Source organism: Mesoplodon mirus (assembly GCF_964341445.2).
Source record: "Mesoplodon mirus genome assembly, chromosome: 7".
Taxonomy (NCBI): Eukaryota; Metazoa; Chordata; class Mammalia; order Artiodactyla; family Ziphiidae; genus Mesoplodon; species Mesoplodon mirus.
In genome coordinates, this window is record NC_138983.1 from 77,077,658 (window position 1) to 77,097,612 (window position 19,955).

General features: G+C 38.4%; 1 protein-coding gene across 1 annotated transcript; it reads left to right on the forward strand.

The window, feature by feature from the left end:
- Positions 1 to 17,710: 17,710 nt before the first annotated feature.
- LOC309808457 (uncharacterized protein) lies at positions 17,711 to 19,955 on the forward strand. The gene has a single exon (XM_082628766.1). The coding sequence runs from the start codon at positions 18,144 to 18,146 to the stop codon at positions 19,569 to 19,571; it is 1,428 nt and encodes a 475-aa protein (XP_082484892.1). The 5' UTR covers positions 17,711 to 18,143; the 3' UTR covers positions 19,572 to 19,955.

Below are 19,955 nucleotides of genomic sequence, written 5' to 3' on the forward strand. Positions count from 1 at the left end.
GGTGATTTTTCTGGGACAAAGCTCCCATCATATTGGATATCAAATTTTATGTTCAACTTTTCTCCATTTAACATTGAAATCAATCATTTCTCATATAATCAGGGGATTCATAACCTTGATTTTTTTGTGCGGGCTACAAAATATTCCACTGAGTGGGTTTACTGGTTAACCATTTTACACATTTAAATTCTTTCCAACTTTTCAGTATTATCAGACAAAATAACCGTTTTTATGCATGAAGGCCTTTTTCCATATTGAGAATTACATTCTTACAATAAATCCATAAAAATGAGTTTGAGATCAAAGCAAATAAACATTTTTAAGGCTCTGAGGTACCTACGTCCAGACTTCTTTCCAAAAGATTTCTGAGATTTTACACTGCCATCAGCGATGTATCACTTGGTATATAACCTCTACTATAACTGTTGGCTTACTTCCTCACTTAGAGTGCAAGTTATTTGAAGATAGGGGGTGTATTTTATTAAGTGTTTATCCCCAGCACCTGTGCCTAGCACAACGTAGACGGTCAATAAATAATTGCTTAATAAGGAGAATCCCTGCCACACACGTACATATAAGATGTACGTGTGTGAAAGACAGACTGTGTGTTTTTCTCTAACTGGATAGATGAAAACTTGTCATCTTCTTTAGTGTGCAATTTTTTTGCTTATAATTAGTCATTAAATTTCTCTTTTAGATTATATTGTAAATATTCAGATTCTCTGAGGCAAATGGGCCTGGCACTACCCATTAGCTACAGAACCTTGGACAAGTTCTATAACTCTAGGCCTCAACTTCCTCATCTATAAAATGGAGATAAGCTCCCATATTACAGAGCTCTTGTGAGAATTACATGAGTTAAAACACATATAAAATTAGAAGAGTGCTTGGTACATAGAATATGTGCAATTAATGCTGAATGAATGAACATGCGAATGCAAACAGTAGTGAAGGGCTTAAAATGAAACGGTCTCATCCCACTCCCACATCCAGCACTCAAGAAGCGACCGATTCTTTACGCAGTTTTTAATTGTAAAATACGATATGTGTACTGAGAAGTGCACAGAACAAAACTGTCAATGTGACAAATAAAAAGAGAATACTTACATAAGCACTACTCGAATCTGAAAGTATTGAGACTTGTCAGCATCGCAAAAACCCCCCATATCCTTTTCTCATCACAAGCTCCTTCCCTCTTCCCGGTTAAACACCAACCTCACTTCTTGACAGTCATTTCCTTTAACCTGCATGCATCCCTAACAAAAGAGTTTAGTTGTGTCAACATCTAACTTTATGTACAGGATCATAGTATATGAAGTCTTTTCTATCTTATTTCTTTCTCTCAACATTGGTTTAAAAAATTCATCCAGGGCCTCCCTGGTGGCGCAGTGGTTGAGAGTCCGCCTGCCGATGCAGGGGATAAGGGTTCGTGCCCCCGTCTGGGAGGATCCCATATGCCGCGGAGTGGCTGGGCCCGTGAGCCATGGCCGCTGAGCCTGTGCATCCGGAGCCTGTGCTCCGCGACGGGAGAGGCCATACCAGTGAGAGGCCCGCGTACCGCAAAAAAAAAAAAAAAAAAAAAAAAAAAAAAAAAATTCATCCACATTGCTGCCTGTAGCTCTAGTTCATTCAGTTTTATTGCTGGATAGTTTTCCCACTGTACAAATACACATCATTTATTTAATTTTTGACTCTTAATGGACATTTGGTTTGTTTTCAGTTTGTGCTAATGCAAATCATGGACAGGAATCCTGCTGTACCCGTTATTCTGGTGCATTTACACAGGGCGGGGGTGAGGGCTGCTGGCTCACAGGCTATTTATATACCTTCAGTTGACGGAGAGGGCTAAATGCTTTCCAAAGTAGTTGTGTCGGTTTATACTCCAGTATAAACAGGGTAGAAGATTCCCATAGTACTTCAGGTCTACAATACCTGATACTACCAGACTTTTTATTTATGTATTTGTCAATCTGATTGACATGTAGTTTCCTTGGTTTTGACTCACTTTTCACTTATTACTTAATGAAGTTGTACACTTTTCTGTGTTTACTGGCTGTATGGATTTCCTTTTTTATGAGGTTTACGTCAAATATTGTTATTTTTTATTATTTTATTATTATTATTTACTTTTGGCTGTATTGGGTCTTCGTTGCTGCGTGCAGGTTTTCTCTAGTTACAGCGAGCGGGGGCTACTCTTCATTGCGGTGGCTTCTCTTGTTATGAAGCACAGGATCTAGGCGTGCAGGCTTCAGTAGTTGTGGCTCACGGGCTCTAGAGCACAGGCTCCGTAGTTCTGGTGCATGGGCTTCGCTGCTCCGTGGCATGTGGGATCTTCCCGGACCAGGGCTCGAACCCGTGTCCCCTGCCTTGGGAGGCAGTTTCTTAACCACTGCGCCATCAGGGAGGTCCAACTATTGTTATTTTGAATTCTTCTCCATTTCCAAGTAATACTCTTACATGACTATTTTCTCACTAAATTGGAGGCATTATCTGTTCACTTTCTAACTTACTAATAAGTAAGGGTTTAGTTCCTCTACACTCTTTCCTATGTCCACACTGCTCAGTAAAGTTATGTCATAATGAGTTATTCCACTGCTCATGATCTCTTTGACTTGTAGTCATATACTTAAAAACCTACATTGTTGATCAACTAGAAACTCTCTCAACGTCACGCTTTGTAAAATGAGGACATTCATACCATCTTCCCTTTTTTCTACCTCCTGTCTACCTTCCAAACCTAGCTGTTACGTTGTCAAAGTTGAAATTTATATTCTGTTCTATGTGCAGTTAAGTCTTCTGTTATTTGAGAGTCAGTACGGAGTAAGGTTTAAGAGAACAGGCGGAGAGCCTAAACTCAAAGCCTCGATCCAACCTTAAATTAGGTACAGCCTGGGCAAGTTCCTTCCCTGTCTTAGCTTCCTGTTCTCAAAAGTGGGAATGATATTAGCACCAACCTCATAAGGCTATTCAGAGGATTAAATGAGTTAATATATGCAAAAACACTTAGAGCCTAATATATACTAAGTACATACCAGTACACAATACATTTCAGTACATACCAAGTTAATACTCATACATACTAAGTATAGTTTACTTTAGTTATTTGTGATTACATGCACGTTGACAATAAAAGCTGCAAACCAAGACAGTATTGCCATTATTACAATGAAATTAATATTGCCCACTGCAGATGTACTGTGTCTCTGTGTATAGACTACACCTCGTTCCATACTGTGCCAGTGTCACTGCCCTTGTGCAGGGTGACCACATACCCCAAGCCGCCTTGGGCTGTTCCAGTTTATACCTGTTGTCCTGATGTTACAGCATTAGAGTGCCTCCTTACACTATTGAAGTGTAAGGAGTTTGGACAAGTTCCGGTTTGGACAACAAATTAGATACGTGGTCATTACCCCTGTGTGTCACTGAAAAGGGGGACATCTATAGTGTCAAGCTGAAGTGGATTCTTCCCCTTCCTCATCAATAGTAGGTTAAAAATCAACCATAGTTCAGTGTGCTTCAGGTTTATGTCCGTAGAGCCTTTTCTCCTCTGGAGTTCAAGTTCCTTCTCCTCTTCCTCTCCCTCCTCCCTTCCAACAGTGCCTAACACCTAGTAAGTACGATATGCCTCAAGGTGTTTCTAAGCTCTCAATCACACAATCAATAGAAGCCTCTCCACTCTAGACTAGCTGCAATCTGCACTGAATCCCCTATTACCTTCCTTCTTGGTTTATTGCCTCATTTTGCTGGATTATGTCTATAAATAGCTTAAGGTGTAGCACAGGAGGTCAATTCTTCAAATTTCTTTCTGTACAAAATATCTTCTTCAGCCTCCACGTATGACTGATAGTTTGGCTGGATACAAACCCCTAGGGTGAAAATTATGTGCCTGAAAAACTTTGGAGGTATCTTTCTAATGCCTTCCAGGATCCATGGTGCTCATGACAAGTATGATAAAGTCAGATTTTAACCTTTTTTTTTAGGTGACCAGTATTTTTCTCTCTGGAATGGATGTATCCTCTCAGTATTTTATTCTATTTTAATTTATTTTTTCAGTATTTGAAAGTTTCACAATGAAGGGTGCCTAGGTATGAGTCTATTCTTGCTCATCTTGCATAACTATTTTCAATCTGAGGCCTGATGTCTACTTTCAGCTGTGGGGAATTTTGTTGCCCTTTGACAGCTTCCCTCCATTTTTTTTCTGGGTCTGGACTTTCTAATAGTAACATGTGGGATCTCCCAGATGCAGCCTCTCTAACATATTTCTATCACATTTTCCATTGTGTCTTTCTTTTTTATATACTGAGAAATTTTTTAAATTCCTACTGAATTTATTTCAGCAACCATATTTGCATTTCCAGGAGACCCCTCTTGCTTTCTGACCATTCTCCTTTTCATTAATACCCTAGTCTTATTTTATAGTTGCTAGCTCTTTTTAAACCTCTCTCGGGATACTAATTAGGGTTTTTTCTTAAATTATTCTGTTCCCTAAATTGTCCCTGGTCCTACTAGGATATGTTTGCACTCTTTCCCCCTCTCTCATATTGTAAGCTTTACTCAACTAACAGGCAAAAGACAGTTATTTTCTATTTAAGAATGAGCGCAGAAAGCTCCCTGAAGTCAACGATTGATTGGCTTCTTATGCAGGAAGAAGCGGGGAGTAACTGTAACAGGATCTCCCCCAAACACAATTTTCGAGGGTGTAAAAACTCACAGTAGCTGCCCCAGTTCTCGCCAGTTTCACTGTTTTCAAAATGAAATCATCTCATTTCAGGAGGGTGAGGGCGGGGCTGGGAGTCCACTCCTCCAAACACATCCCTTCAATGAGCTCCCCTATTTGTCACACTTTTAACTAACTCCACCCTCTCTCCTACATGCGCACCTGAGCATGGGGCTACTTTTTCAGATGGGGTCAGAATCCTCCTCAGTTGCTCGTGGTCCCTGTGCATATTCTAGGTGATGCTTTTCCTCTGTTCTACTGCTTCAGTTTCACACTCTTCCACCTGTCTTCTCTCTTTCAAAACTATGTTGAAATCTCTTGATTGTTGTGGGCATATATACTTAAACACTTTGATACCATCATTGTAGTGTCTTGTCAAAACAGAGAAGAGCTAAAAGGGTTCTCAGTGTATTCTGAATCTGCTATTCTGTGGTCCCAGTGTTTAAACTTCTTGGACTTCCCCACTGTCTATTACTGCTTTTACAAATACAATCTCATGGTCTATTCGTGAAGGAAATGAATACACCACATCTAAAATAACAAGGAATGCGGGTTAGATGCTCTAGGGTCTTGTCATACTCTGCCATTTACTAATAAACCACTTACGTTCTACAAATTGTAGGTGCTCATTTATAAAACGAAAGGGAGTAACTCCACTTGAACTATAGATTTCTCCTACTCTAACATTTCATAATTTTCTAAGTTCTTTTCTTAAAATTTCTCTATATTATCATTAATTTTAATTAAAAAATAAAAATCTAACTTTCTCTTTTGAAAATCAAAGAGTAATTCCCGTAGTCCTACAATAATGGGATAATCAGTTCTGAAACCTGTCAAGTGTCATGTTTCATATGAAGAGAAAGTCATATTAAATAATTTTTAAAAATTAAACATGGACTTTGTAGCACAAAGACAAGGTCCCCCCAAATGGTGTTCCTTTATTTACTAGAAATGTTCAGCTCTGCATTAAAGTTGAAATAAAATAAATATATTAATTTTGAGGTGCAAAAATTTCTTAGAAAAATCAATTTTTCTTTTCTGCCCATACAAACAAAAGTATGGAATGACATTAGAGGTCAGGTTTATTTGGTAATGGAATGTAGCTTCTTGATATTTTTGATTTTAGGAAAGGAGAATATCAACATCAAAACTTTTTTCAACTTTACTTTTATTTAAAATGAGGCCATATTTTCCTCTTATAAAAAGAGAGTTCAACTAGAACTGTCAATTTTCTCATCTGTAAAACAAGAGCACTGAATCAGCTGACTGTAGTCATTCAGAACTCAATTTCCTTATCTTATGACCACTAAGCTTCTCCCTAAATCTAATATACTAAGGTTCTAAGGAAAGGAAAATATATTACTAACGACATGTTTTGATTTTCGTTTCTTAGAGTTCAAATGTCCACCATTCACCTTGGTCTAAGCTTAAGGAACCATTCAAGGGGATACAATGCAGGTGGGAGGAGAAAACAGAACCCTCACACAAGCTGTGCTGTGTTGCGATCAGCCTTCCGTTTGAAAAATAATCTTCTCTATAGCTTTAAAGTGATAACTTTGTACCTGCAATGCTTCTTGTTTCAAACGGATTTTCTCTGGCTCCTCCTGAACACGTTCTGAGGAATCATCGACCTCTTCGATTTCTGAGGAGGAAGGACTCTCTACTGTCACAGTCACAGGAAATTCTGATGGACCTGAGTGTCACAAGAAGAAGATAGGAAACCACAGAGTTGTTACACTAAAGTGCAAAGAAAGAAGACAAGATTGTATAAAAGACAACACAAGCCAGATACCAAATATCCAAATATTAGAGGACATTTAACAAAAGTGATCTGCGGTATCATTATTTATAAATGTCTCTCACTGCTCCTTAGTCTAAAACAGGCAATGACTAAGTAAAAGTACAGGAACTTATTTTTGCTATGTTACTGTACAGACCTCTGTTGTACGTGGTTAGGATTAGTAATGGGAATTGCCCATATTATTTTATTAAGTTTCTTTCACAGAAGCCAAGTGAAGATCCAAGGTAAACATTTCTTCTCAGATCAACTTTATACTGCAAATGAAAAATTTATTCTTCACCATCAGACAAAACCAGTCTGGAAGAAAATGTAGTTTTTCAGAGGAAAATACATCAGTAAAGGGACTGATGAATAATCAGGAAGTCAACATATCTAAGCTGTGAATAATAGACATTAGAATTTTAAAAGATAAATCACATACACACACACAACTAAAACTGACCCATCAAAAACTTCATCTTCTCACCACCCTTAAGCCAAAACTAGGGCAACAATTCTCCCAGCAAGCTTCACTGCCACTGCAGTGTTGTTCAATAGGACATTTCCAAACATTTAAAACTGACCTGGCCACAACCCCATAAAAGTCTACACATCATAAAGAACTGTGCTGGGATTATATAACCACGCAGAGGACAAGTCACTAGGACATCATGTTGACAACAAGCAGCAAACCCTGCAGCCTAGGAAAACCCTAACAGGAGAACGAGGTGCACACCCCTCTCTCCGGGAACGCAAGGCCAGGACTGACACCCAAGATGCTCTTCTCTCAACCTCAGCAGTGGTGCCTTTCACAGAGCAACTAGGCAGTCTCCCAAGACCACTGGGAAGGAGAATCTGATACTGACAGTATTCGCTTGCCACGAGGCCATAAGCGAGGGAATGTGTGTGGCCTTGGTGAGAGAGCAGAGGTTTGGGAGGTGTTGCTTTATATTGGCTTTCAGATCAGGAATTTGTACATATAGCCCGCAAACAACGTTTCTTGGAAACATACGAATATTCTTGAGTATGACAGCTCCATGTGAGGGGTCAGAAATGGCAGTCAAGTTCGTTTCACTGGGTAACAGCTGATTTGCGGACTGGAAAACAGGCTTCCTTGTTTACAGACATAGCCACAAGGCCGCCCGTTGTGTGCCAAATCCACACAACTACACAGTTGCATTGGGAGAGCGACCAAACATGTTTTACATGGATTTATTTCAGAGAGGGAAATGCTTCATGTAAGGCTCTGTCAATTTAAAAAGCAAGAAGAATGACCATCCACCTTTCCCAATTCAAGCCCTATATATCATAAATATGATAGCTACACACCACCAACTGATTACATACATCACGAGCTTTGATGAATGGAAAGCCCCTAAAAAGATAGCAACAAAACGAAGTTAGATCTTCATGTAAATACATCACCAGTTAAACCCAGTTAATACAACTATTTAGTAGTATGAACAGTATCCATACAGAATTGTGTATAAAAATAAATAAACTCAAAACAAGGACCTGGAGGGCTCTGCTACGGAGAAAACACAGCAGAATTCAGCCTACTGGCTTGCTAATAACTCTCTGAACTGCTGCGAGGCCCCTTCAGCTCCTATGTTCAGGATGGTTGAGATTTCAGTCTCTCTTCTTTAAATGGTGATATTAATCGTTCTCTAATTTACCCCCCTGTGTGACGAGGATGGACCTGCGATTAAGTGTCTCAGGAAGAAGACAGGAAACCACAGAGCTGTGAAACTCAAGTGCAAACACTGGGGATTCAACACTATAGTTTATGCAACAGCAATTCACATTACCATTTGCAAAAAAGTAGTCGGTTGTCCAGTGGGGATTAGAAACATCCATTTAACATGAGCAACTGAACAGATATTTTACACAGGAACTACTTCAAGTACTATTTAAAATCAATTCTCTTTGTTTTCTTAAGCAATTGTTAATCCCCAATTTCCTGATTACTACCAAGTAAGTCACCTGAAGATCATCTAGAGCCATCTATTTCACTTAGCAAGCCTAAAGCTATAATTCAACCATTTTATTTACTGTTCTGTGACAAAAATTACTATGAACAGCTATCCCCTGGATAAGAAATCAGGTAATGCTAGTTTGACTCACTAAATCTGATTTACTGAGTTAATAAGCCAGTTCATTTAGAATAGCTCTAATGCATATTTTTCATCCATTCTGCATTAAACTATTTCCCATGCCTAAAATGTCTTTTTTCCCATTCGTACGTATCCAAATTCCTACTTCTGTGCTGTAGGGCTTCGCTCAACTACACCTGCCTTTAATCAAACTTTTCTCACATGCACAATTGGTGATCATTTTAGTCTCCTCAAGACTCCCACGGAGTTACCTCTGTTGTGACACTTGAGAAACAACTTGAAACTCCCAATTACTTTAAATTTTTCTTCCTTAGAGGGCTCATTAGGCAGAAGCCAAGCCATGTGTGAGTTACCTTTTTTCCTCTACACAAAGCACCAGAGACCACCCACATAATACAAGTTCCAAAATAAAGAACTCTAATTTTGACTGAAAAAGACAGGGAATGCAAACAGCTTACCTGTTGCTTTTTGCACGTTCTGCAGGACACAATGGCCGGAAACCAGACACTCCAGGTGGTAGCGCTTCAGGAGGGTAGCATTCTTTACCAGCAGAGTGTTTCCTTCCATTACTTACAGGCTTCTTTGCGGCCAAGACTACGTTTGACAAAGCATGAAAACAAGGAATCAAGATGCACCAAAGGTCTACAGAGCAACTGTCACACGTGCACACGTCGAAAGGAATCAAAAAGGCACTTGACAATGATGCCAAGCCCATTTAAAAAGAGGATCGGTTTTGTACAAAGGTTTTACATAAGCCAGCATTTTTTTTTTTTTTTTTTTTTTTTTTTGCGGTACGCGGGCTTCTCACTGTTGTGGCCTCTCCCGTTGGGGAGCACAGGCTCCGGACGCGCAGGCTCAGCGGCCATGGCTCACGGGCCCAGCCGCTCCGCGGCATGTGGGATCTTCCCAGACCAGGGCACGAACCCGTGTCCCCTGCATCAGCAGGCGGACTCTCAACCACTGCGCCACCAGGGAAGCCCTAAGCCAGCATTTTTAAAAAATATAAGTTCTCTACAGTAACAAGTTATTTTAACTAAAACAGAAGTATTGACATGTGCAGAAATGCAAAAATAAAGTTTAAAAAAAGATCCCAAAGTATGATACATTTTATGTATCATGCAGAAACACTCAAGTTTCCTGAATCGTAGAACACCTTTGGCATTTCTGAATCTCAAGGACACAGAAACACAGATATACCCATGACTTCTGCCAAACAGAATCTTCAGAAGTAGACCAAAAGTTAAATTTAAGATGAATTTTTCTATGTAAAAACAATACAAGTTATAAGGCTGCAAGTTGCTGGGGGGTAGGTGAGTCAATTTTACCTTCCTATAAGCCTGTCAACCTTCACTGCTCCTTTGATTTCATATAGAAAACACAAAAAAACCAAATGAAACCCACTGGATGAAAGAGTGAAATGTGGAGACTTACCCTATATTTCAGTAGTAAAGAGGCAAGTATCTTTATATGAAACATTTGGTTGCAGAAACTAGACCTACGTGTTAATATTTTACTTAGAACAAGCCATATATTAAAATTCACATTTAAATATTTAATTTGAATTTACTGAAAACAAACATCATAGGTTAAAATGGTTATATTTATCCTTCACAGCTACTATATTTTATTTTATTTATTTATTTTAATAGATCTTGATTGGAGTATAATTGCTTCACAATTCTGTGTTAGTTTCTGTTACACAACAAAGCGAATCAGCCATATATGCATACACATGTCCCCATATCCCACCCTCTTGAGCCTCCCTCCCACCCTCCCTATCCCACCCCTCTAGGTCATCGCAAAGCACCAAGCTGATCTCCCTGTGCTATGCTGCTGCTTTCTACTATATTTTAGCAGCATTAGGATGCAGGGTAAAATGGAGTGTATGTGGTAATATAGGACAAATATTTCATAGAGTGTAGCTTATTGATAATCACCACACGATCCTGTGTGATTTACATGCCTCTTAAAAATATATAGGAGCTCAGTTCATTTTGTGCTATTTTATTGTGTTTTTTAACTTCATTGCCATCAAAAAAAATGTTTGTATGCATACGGTTTGTATGTGTATACCCTTCCTTTACTTTCAGAAACTAATGCAAATACATTTGTATTAAAATTTTTTTAAATTACACTCTTCTTGTTAGGAGATTAAAAAATTTCTAATAAAAGTTCCCATCTTTTATTAGGCATACATAAGTACAATACAAATGTGACACAATTCACACCATTATTTCACTCCTATACTCACCTGGATCTAGGTATATACCCAGATACTGATTTGGCTTACCTCTATGTCTCCAAATAACTGAGGCAAATACAAAAAAAAGCCCAAGAAATAAAATTACTCTTAAAAGAGCTCAATGAGCTTGTATACTTCAGTTACATTTCCACTTTGTTTAATCATGCTAACTAAAAAAAAATGTTTAACTGTTCTCATTCCATGATGCCCTATTATTCTGTACTAATTTTACAGAATTCCTAATATGTTTTACATATACATGTTTTATTTATATATCTTTCCATTTCTAATATCATAGCAAAAGTCAGTGTAGCTATTTTAAGAATGCTTTACATAGGATATAAATTTTTAATAATAATATCTAATTAGTGTGATATCACAAATCTTAACTTCTTTGAATGTACTATTTGATTATTAAAATATCACTCTCTTGAAATAACAATTGGCAGACGATCATAAGTTTTTTGACTTCATAAACACTCTTAACAACTTATTTAATACACTATTGTCCAAGCAAGTTAATAGAGAATCAAAAACATACAACTTGAAGTATAAAAAAAAAAAAGCTGTATTTATGAAGATGTTTACAATAGTTCATTTGAGGTTATTTCCAATTTTTCACCAATTTAAGAAATTGACCTACTCAATGAAACCTTGTCAATGCAATGTTAAAAAGTATAACTATGAATCACAGAATTTAAATTTAGTATGAAAAGAATGGCAAATTATATTGAAGCTATGTGGAATTATGTTTATAGACAGCAGGAAGAGAAAATAAAAATGTAAATATTGCTTGATAGGATAATGGGATTAGAGGTGTATTATGCTAATACAATACCGTTATAAAACCCAAAAATCTTCAAACAACACATTTTTAAAAAATTGTGGTAAACTACACAAAACAGAAAATTTATAATTTTAACCATTTTAAAGTGGACCGTTCAGTGATATGAAGTCAACAAAGTTTTAAAACTTTCAGAGGGCACCTGAATAAAAGATGTGTTGTCCACTGGTGATTTTAATGTATCTGGTATATAACTAAAGTCACCACAAAACTCTTTCTGGGAAATTGGCAGATCATAAACATAAAAAATTTATTTTGCCTTTTATTAAACCTTATTGTTTTGCTGTTTCAAAATTCAAATTTACTCACAAGAAAGAGTCAGTTTCATATTAGATTTGGTTTCACAAATGCTGCTCCTGCTATTCATTCTTATCACCAAAAAAAAAAGACTATTTGTGACTAACGATAATATGTTACAGAAAATAAAAAGTTAAAAGGTTTTCAATCTGCATATCTGGGAACCTAAATTAAAGCATCACACAACATTTTCAAAAACAGAAAAGCCATTTGATTTGACTCAAATCTTAGTTTTAAGATGGCAGAAAGTACCTTGATAATTTTCTTTTAAGAAAGAAAGAAAACCAAGCCATTAAAGAGAAATTCTTCCGAGAGAACTGAAACATGTTATATACCTCTGACTTGGCACTCCTTCCATCTGGAGAACTTTTTTGGTAACTGTTTTCATCACAGAGTGATCTAAAGTAAAATGAATTGAAATTAGAGTAATTATTTTCCAGTGAGTGGCTATTTCCATTTAAAACCAAAAGCCAACTAATTATTGCTTTTCCCATACATTTAAATATGAAATCTACATTATATAATTATACACTTATTTCCCCTTGTGTATTCTAATTTCTTCCTCAGAAACCTAAGATGCCATCTTGCAGACTGCCCACAGTGGCTACTATTTGGGCAGCAGCAAAGGTCAACTTGAAACATTTTGCATCTAAAGTGGCTTTGGCTACCTTTGGATACAAAGTACAGTCTGAGCACCGTCCAGACGCTTAGATACCTAAAGAGCATCTAAGATATCAAACCAGGGCATCCAAGGTAACAAACCAAGTCCTGATATTCCCTCAAAAGCTGCTCCTCCCATCAGCCCCCTTCTTCTAAGGGATACTACCCAGTTGCACACATAATCATCAACGACTTGTCTCCTTGTTACTATTTCTTTCATACCTCACATCTATCTGCAGGTCTTGATAGCTACACCCTCAAAACACAACCTGAATTCAACCACTTTTCACTTGCTGCAAACTTCCAACCTAACCTAGGCCATAAACATCTCTTATTTGGAGCACTGGGATAGTCTCCTAACTGGTCACCCTGTTCCTCTTTTTTTTTTTTTTTTTTTTTTTTTTTTTTTTTGAGGTACACGGGCCTCTCACTGTTGTGGCCTCTCCCGTTGCGGAGCACAGGCTCAGGACGCGCAGGCTCAGCGGCCATGGCTCACGGGCCTAGCCGTTCCGCGGCACGTGGGATCTTCCCGGACCGGGGCACGAACCCGCGTCCCATGCATCGGCAGGCGGATTCTCAACCACTGCGCCACCAGGAAAGCCCCCTGTTCCTCTTCTTTATCCTCCCAAGTCCCTTCTCTATACCAGGTCACCTTATTCAGATACGATTTGCATCATGCCTTTTTCCAGTTCAAACCCCTCTACTCATTTAGAATAATCCACATCTTTACTCTGGCCTTCAAGACTTTACAAGAGCAGACCCCTGGCTAGCTCCTTGACCTCATGTCATACCACACTCTTCTTCACTCGGTACTCTGCCCAGATTGGTCTCCTTGCTTTTCCTTAAATACTCCACCCACCTACATGCCTACATACTCATTGCCTCCTTGTCCTGGAATGTGCTTACTCCACATCTTCCATGGCTTGCTCCTCTCTTCATTCAGGTCTCCGTTCAAATGCCACTTCTCCAGTGAAGCTGTCCCCTAACAAACCTATCCAATGGAGTCCTACCTGCTCTCCCTCACTCTCCTTACATTAAGATAGTTTTGCACTTCCTACTCTCTAACATTATATGACTTATCTATTTACTCATTTCTATCTGATCTCCTTCACTAGAATGTAAGCTCCATGAGGGCAAGACTTTTGTCTGTCTGGTTCACTGCTTTATCCCTAGTCCCTAAACCCGTCTCTGGCACACAGAAGATGATTACAAAATTACTTGTGAATCTGACAAATGAATAAAGTACTCCTGGCAAGAATTCAGAGGTTGCACAGGAAAGAAAGAATGCTCTTGGTGGAAGCAGGCTTAGTATCTAGGTTCACCTCTATTCAGAGTAGAGATAAGAAAAATTGACAAGTATAATTCACTTTAATTAGTACCTTAGCTGCTAAAAACATAAGGGAAGTGCAACACTAGAAAAGTACAGTTGAAGCTTGAACAACATGGGTTTGAACCTCACGGGTCCACTGACACACGCATAGTTTTCAATACATATGTACTATCGTCCTACATGATCCAAGGTTGGTTGAATCCACACATGTGGAACCACTGACTATAAACTTATACCCAGATCTTCAACTGCGTAGGGGTCGACACCCCTAAGCCCACGTTGTTCAAGGGCCCACTGTATATGATGAGGAAAGTTAAACACATTAAGTTTTAAAAAACTGTCAATACCTGAACAAATTTTTTGTTTTGCTATGTGTTTATCAATGTAAAAAAAGTGACCACATACCAACAAGCAGATTTTTTCTTATATCCAGAACGAGCAGAGTTCTGTTGGTTTCAAGGGCCTTTAGGAAAGCCTTTGCTCCTTCACTGGTGAGGCCGCACTGCTGCAGGTCAAGTGCTTTTCGATGAAAGACAAAAGGTCACTTGCTAACTCTACAGATTTAACATATAGAAAACTCTCATTTTCTCACGTGTGGAAGAGTCCTGCACAAGACAAGTCATGGCAGGTTTGTAATTTTGGGTATGGAAAAAAACAGAAACATATACGCACACACATAATGCATAATCCAATTTAAAAACCTCTTCTTGGATGTGCAATGATAACCCTGGCTTTAGTACCAATAAATCAGACAACATATTTTACAATTACAGAACTGAAGAATAACTGTATATAACCTATGAGCAAAAAGCATCACAAAATGAATCTCAGTTCATAATTAGCAAGGGCGGCAGGGGCGTGTAAACCTCACAAGCAAAACCTGGTGGAGCTCAGAAATGCACTGCATTCTTCTGATCATGATCTTCAGCTCCAAATCACACTTGAAACTAGTTCAAAGGGGAAAACAAAATAGAAGAAATGTAATAACTGTTAGTTTTAGAGGAAAAAAAGACAAGTCTAAGAGGATACAAATAATAAAAACTTTCAACAATGTGTGAATACAGAATACATACTAAAAACCTATCATGAAAGTATGATGGTCAAGAACCCTCGCAGTAAAAGGTCAGACAAAAACCAGAAAAACGGATCATGAATTCTAGTAGTTCTGGGGCTGAACAACCTACTCATTTAAACCAAAGGGATCATCACTAAAGCACAGGTATTAAAAAATATTACATGAAAGGAAACTATCATGAGTCTTTTGTTTAAGTGTTGTGTGGACCATCACATTAAAATAACTGGAGTCTTTCAACACCCCCATGACACACAGAAATAGCAAGTCAGACATACGGATCTGACAGGATATGATACAACCCTTACAAGCTCTCACTACAGAAGAATGGACACAGGGTATAATTAACCAAATAGCCAAATTAATACAAACAGCCAGTAAACCTCACCAGTCAATCAAATGAATACAAAATAAAACACAATGTGGTTATTCTCCTATCAGATGAAGCCAAGATTCTGTAAGAAAAGCCTTTAAATAATGTCTATACCCTTTGGATCCAACAACTCTCTTTCTAAGAATTTAACCAAAAGAAATAGTCAGAGATATAGGTAAGGATATATATCAGAGTACTATTTGTAACTGAAAAACTGGGCAAAGCTTATATACAAGAATGGATAAGCTATGTGCACTGTGGCATATTCATATAATGGAATACTGAACAATCACAAAAAATGATGCAGGAGATGCAAATTTACTGACTTGCTAAAATGCTCATACTAAATTAATTGAAAAAAGTTATAAAATTGGGAGTAATCCCACTTGCATAGAAAATGGAGAGGTACTCATTTTTGTAGTTTTACATTTTTTTACAAGTGCTACAGGCCAGTGTTTGTGAGAGGCAGGCTTCGCATCTACTGTTGGGGTGGACTACAAATTGGCATAGCCTTTCTGGGTGGTAATTTGGCCATGTGTATCAAATGTCTTAAAAATAGGTCACACTTAGTCATTCCACTTGTAGTACCTTATTTTACAGAAGTAATCCCGATGGACACAGAGATGTATATACAACGTATTCACATTGTTTCTGACAGGGAAAAGCAAACTGTCTAAATAGAATTGCAAAGAATCGATTAAACTATGGGACATCAATACGACACAATACTACATGATACATCATTAAGTGAAAAAAGCAGGAATATGAAATAGCAGGTATACTACAATTCTATTTTTGTAATCCCTAAGTGTACATATATATTTGTAGAAAAAAAAAGACTGAAAGTATATACGTCAAAATGAACAGTGATTATATCTGGGTATTAAAATTATAGGTAATTGTTCTCTTGTTACTCTGTATTTTCTATAAAGGATATATGCAACTCTTAGAGAAAGTTTAAAAGCAAAATAAAAGCTATCAGTACAATGAGGCTTTAAAAAATCCTATCACAATAGTATCATGCCAAAAGCTAAGCATATTTCATATTAAAAATTCAATATTTTCAATTTTAGAATTTCCCTCTAAGCCATAAATCCTCACTAAGAGATTCTGCCAAAGCACTTGCACCCAGGTCACCAATGAGCATGTTGCAGTTCAGAGTGATGCGCCTCAAACCAGTCATGCAGTCAAGATCACGTCTCCTGGAATGAAGACTCTCAGCCCAGGTTTCTTCATGCCTTCTGGTAGTCTGATACTTCAAAGATTTAATGGGATGAAATTAAGATGCTTGAATAAGGAAACAGGGTGTGCCTGAGTATGGCTTATTCTGTCAGAGATTTACACACACACACAGATCAAGCATATATGCCAGGAGCATCAACCTGAGAAATTCAACAGTCACTTCTGGTTTACGAGTCCAGTGACCCAGATTCTGCTCGGTCAGTGATTAGATTCTAGCCACTGCATTTCCTGTTTCTGAACACTTATGTAAAGTTGGACAACTCAATTACAGTCTATGAATTATTTTCCTTATCTTCTAAGTCAGGGAATTGGTTCTAAATCCTATCTTTGCTGAGGCCCTATATTTCATCATCCTGTCCTCCAATGGCCTCCAAACACCTGACTGGGCAAACCATAAGAAAACTTTTTAATATGCATCTTATTTATTAACAAATTATATACACAAAGTTCCATACATAGAATTTATGTACATGATAAACTACACAGATTTTTAAAAATAATACAAAGGTAAAAATGTTCTCATATTTTCTTTTCCTAACTCCTAAGGCATTATTTTATTTTATTTATTTTTTTATAAAGATTTATGTATTTATTTATTTGTTTGTTTGTTTGGCTGTGCCGGGTCTTTAGTTGCAGCATGCCGGATCTTTTAGTTGTGGCATGTGGGCTCTTAGTTATGGCAGGCACGTGGGATCTAGTTCCTTGAGCAGGGATCGAACCCAAGCCCCCTACATTGGGAGCACATAGTGTTAACTGCTGGACCGCCAGGGAAGTCTCAAGCATTATTTAAAAAACTATATTTACAAAATGTATCTCACATGCTACCTTGGGTGTGCACACAAGCTTTAGAGGCCTGGACTATGCAGAGCCAGTTTGATGTGCCTTGGGAAAATAATGGTTTGACATTTAAGCAAAAGTACTGTCTTGAAGACATTCAATTCTTTATGTTCATAAAGTAAATTTTGGTAACAGGGAACACTGACTGTAAATGAAAAAAGTCTTATTACATTCCTGAAAAAGTAAAAGACTCAAAGTGCCTTTGTTACTCTAAAAGGAAAATCATTAGTGTCATTTTTCTATTAACAATAACTTATTAAAGCTCCAAGCAGAAACAACAGCAATCACTTACACAGTGCTTAGTATGTGCCAGGCACTATTTATACAAATAAGTGCATTTAAACCTCATAATGAGGCATAGAGGTTAAGTGATTTGCCCATGGTCACTAGCTATGAAATGGGAGAAAGGAATTCACTCTGTCTACAAGAGGCGGGCAGGTCAGGCGTGGATCAAGGCCGGAGAGGACGACACCTCTAGGCCACAGCAAGTAAGGGCTGAGTGCGATGCCCCAACCGAAGAAAACTGCCCCACACCGAGCGGTCTCCTGACACCCCGAGCAGGTGCTGGCCTCCGAAAACACGTGTGGGAGCAGTGGGGACAGAGCTCCTGAAGCAAAAAGGAACCGCAGTTGATTATGGAAGATTCTCACAAGAATAACGCTTCAGAGACAGCACCTCAGTCTGGTTCAACAGTTCAGGGAGCTCATATTTCTCATATTCCTCAACAGATGTCATTAAGAGGATCTGCGCCAGTGACAATTGTACCTCTTCCTGGAGAGCAAGTACAGGTTCAGGGGGTCATCCAGACAGCTCAGTCTTCTGTAATTCACCCACCACACGTGCAAACGGTATCATCTTTATCAGAAAGTGAAGAGTCTCAGGACTCATCTGACAGCATAGGCTCCTCACAGAAAACCCACGGGATCCTAGCACGGCGCCCATCTTACAGAAAAATTTTGAAAGACCTATCTTCTGAAGATACACGGGGCAGAAAAGGAGACGGAGAAAATCCTGGAGTTTCTGCTGTCACTTCTATGTCTGTTCCAACTCCCATCTATCAGACTAGCACCGGACAGTACATTGCCATTGCCCCAAATGGAGCCTTACAGCTGGCCAGTCCAGGCACAGATGGAGTACAGGGGCTTCAGACATTAACCATGACAAATTCAGGCAGTACTCAACAAGGTACAACAATTCTCCAGTATGCACAGACCTCTGATGGACAGCAAATACTTGTGCCCAGCAACCAGGTGGTTGTACAAACTGCATCAGGAGATATGCAGACATATCAGATCCGTACCACACCTTCAGCTACTTCGCTACCACAAACCGTGGTGATGACATCTCCCGTAACCCTTACATCTCAGACAACTAAGACAGATGACCCCCAACTGAAAAGAGAAATAAGGTTGATGAAAAATAGAGATCCTGTAATGTGGAGAGCTGTGATTGGAACTAATAACATAGATGGGCGTCAGCCACACTCCAAGATGATGAAAGTTAAAGCGATCATTATCCATCCAGACTTCGATGTGGAATCTTATGAAAATGATATTGCGCTTTTTCATTTAAAGAAAGCAGTGAGATATAATGATTATATTCAGCCTATCTGTCTACCTTTTGGTGTTTTCCAAAGACTGAACCGAAACACGAAGTGTTTTATAAGTGGATGGGGAAGAACAAAAGAAGAAGGTAATATTACAAAAAAATTACACGAAGCAGAAGTGCATTATATTTCTCGAAGTTTTTGTAATTCTGACAAGAGCTATGGGGATATAATTCCTTACACTTCATTTTGTGCAGGTGATGAAGATGGAGTTTTTGATACTTGCAGGGGTGATAGTGGTGGACCATTCATGTGCTACTTACCAGAACGTAAACGATATTTCGTAATGGGAATTACCAGTTACGGATATGGCTGTGGTCGAAAAAATTTTCCTGGTGTCTACAGTGGGCCATCCTTCTACCAAAAGTGGCTGACAGATCACTTCTACCAGAACTGGAAGCAGGCTCTCGAAGAGATATTTGCACAGTCATGCTCATGGCAGCATTATTCACAATAGCCAAAATGCAAAAGCAACCCAAGTGTCCATCAACAGATGAATGGATAAACAAAATGTGGTATACACATACAATGGAACATTATTCAGCCTTAAAAAGTAAAGATATTGTGTCACATGATACAACATGGATGAACCTTGAGGACATTATGTAAAGAGAAATAAGCCAGTCACAAAAGAACAAATATTGTATGATTCCAATTATATGAGGTATCTAGAGTAGTTAAATTCATAGAGACAAAAAGAATGGTAGTTGTCAGGTGCTGGGAAAGGGGGAGAAATGGAGAATTACTGTTTAATTGGTACAGAGTTTTGCATGATTAAAAGAGTCTGTGGATGGCTGGTGGTGATGGTAGCACAACACTATGCATGTACTTAATGTCCCTG

Coding starts and splice junctions, on each gene's coding strand:
- LOC309808457 (XM_082628766.1), top strand. CDS start 18,144: ATGGAAGATTCTCACAAGAATAACGCTTCAGAGACAGCACCTCAGTCT.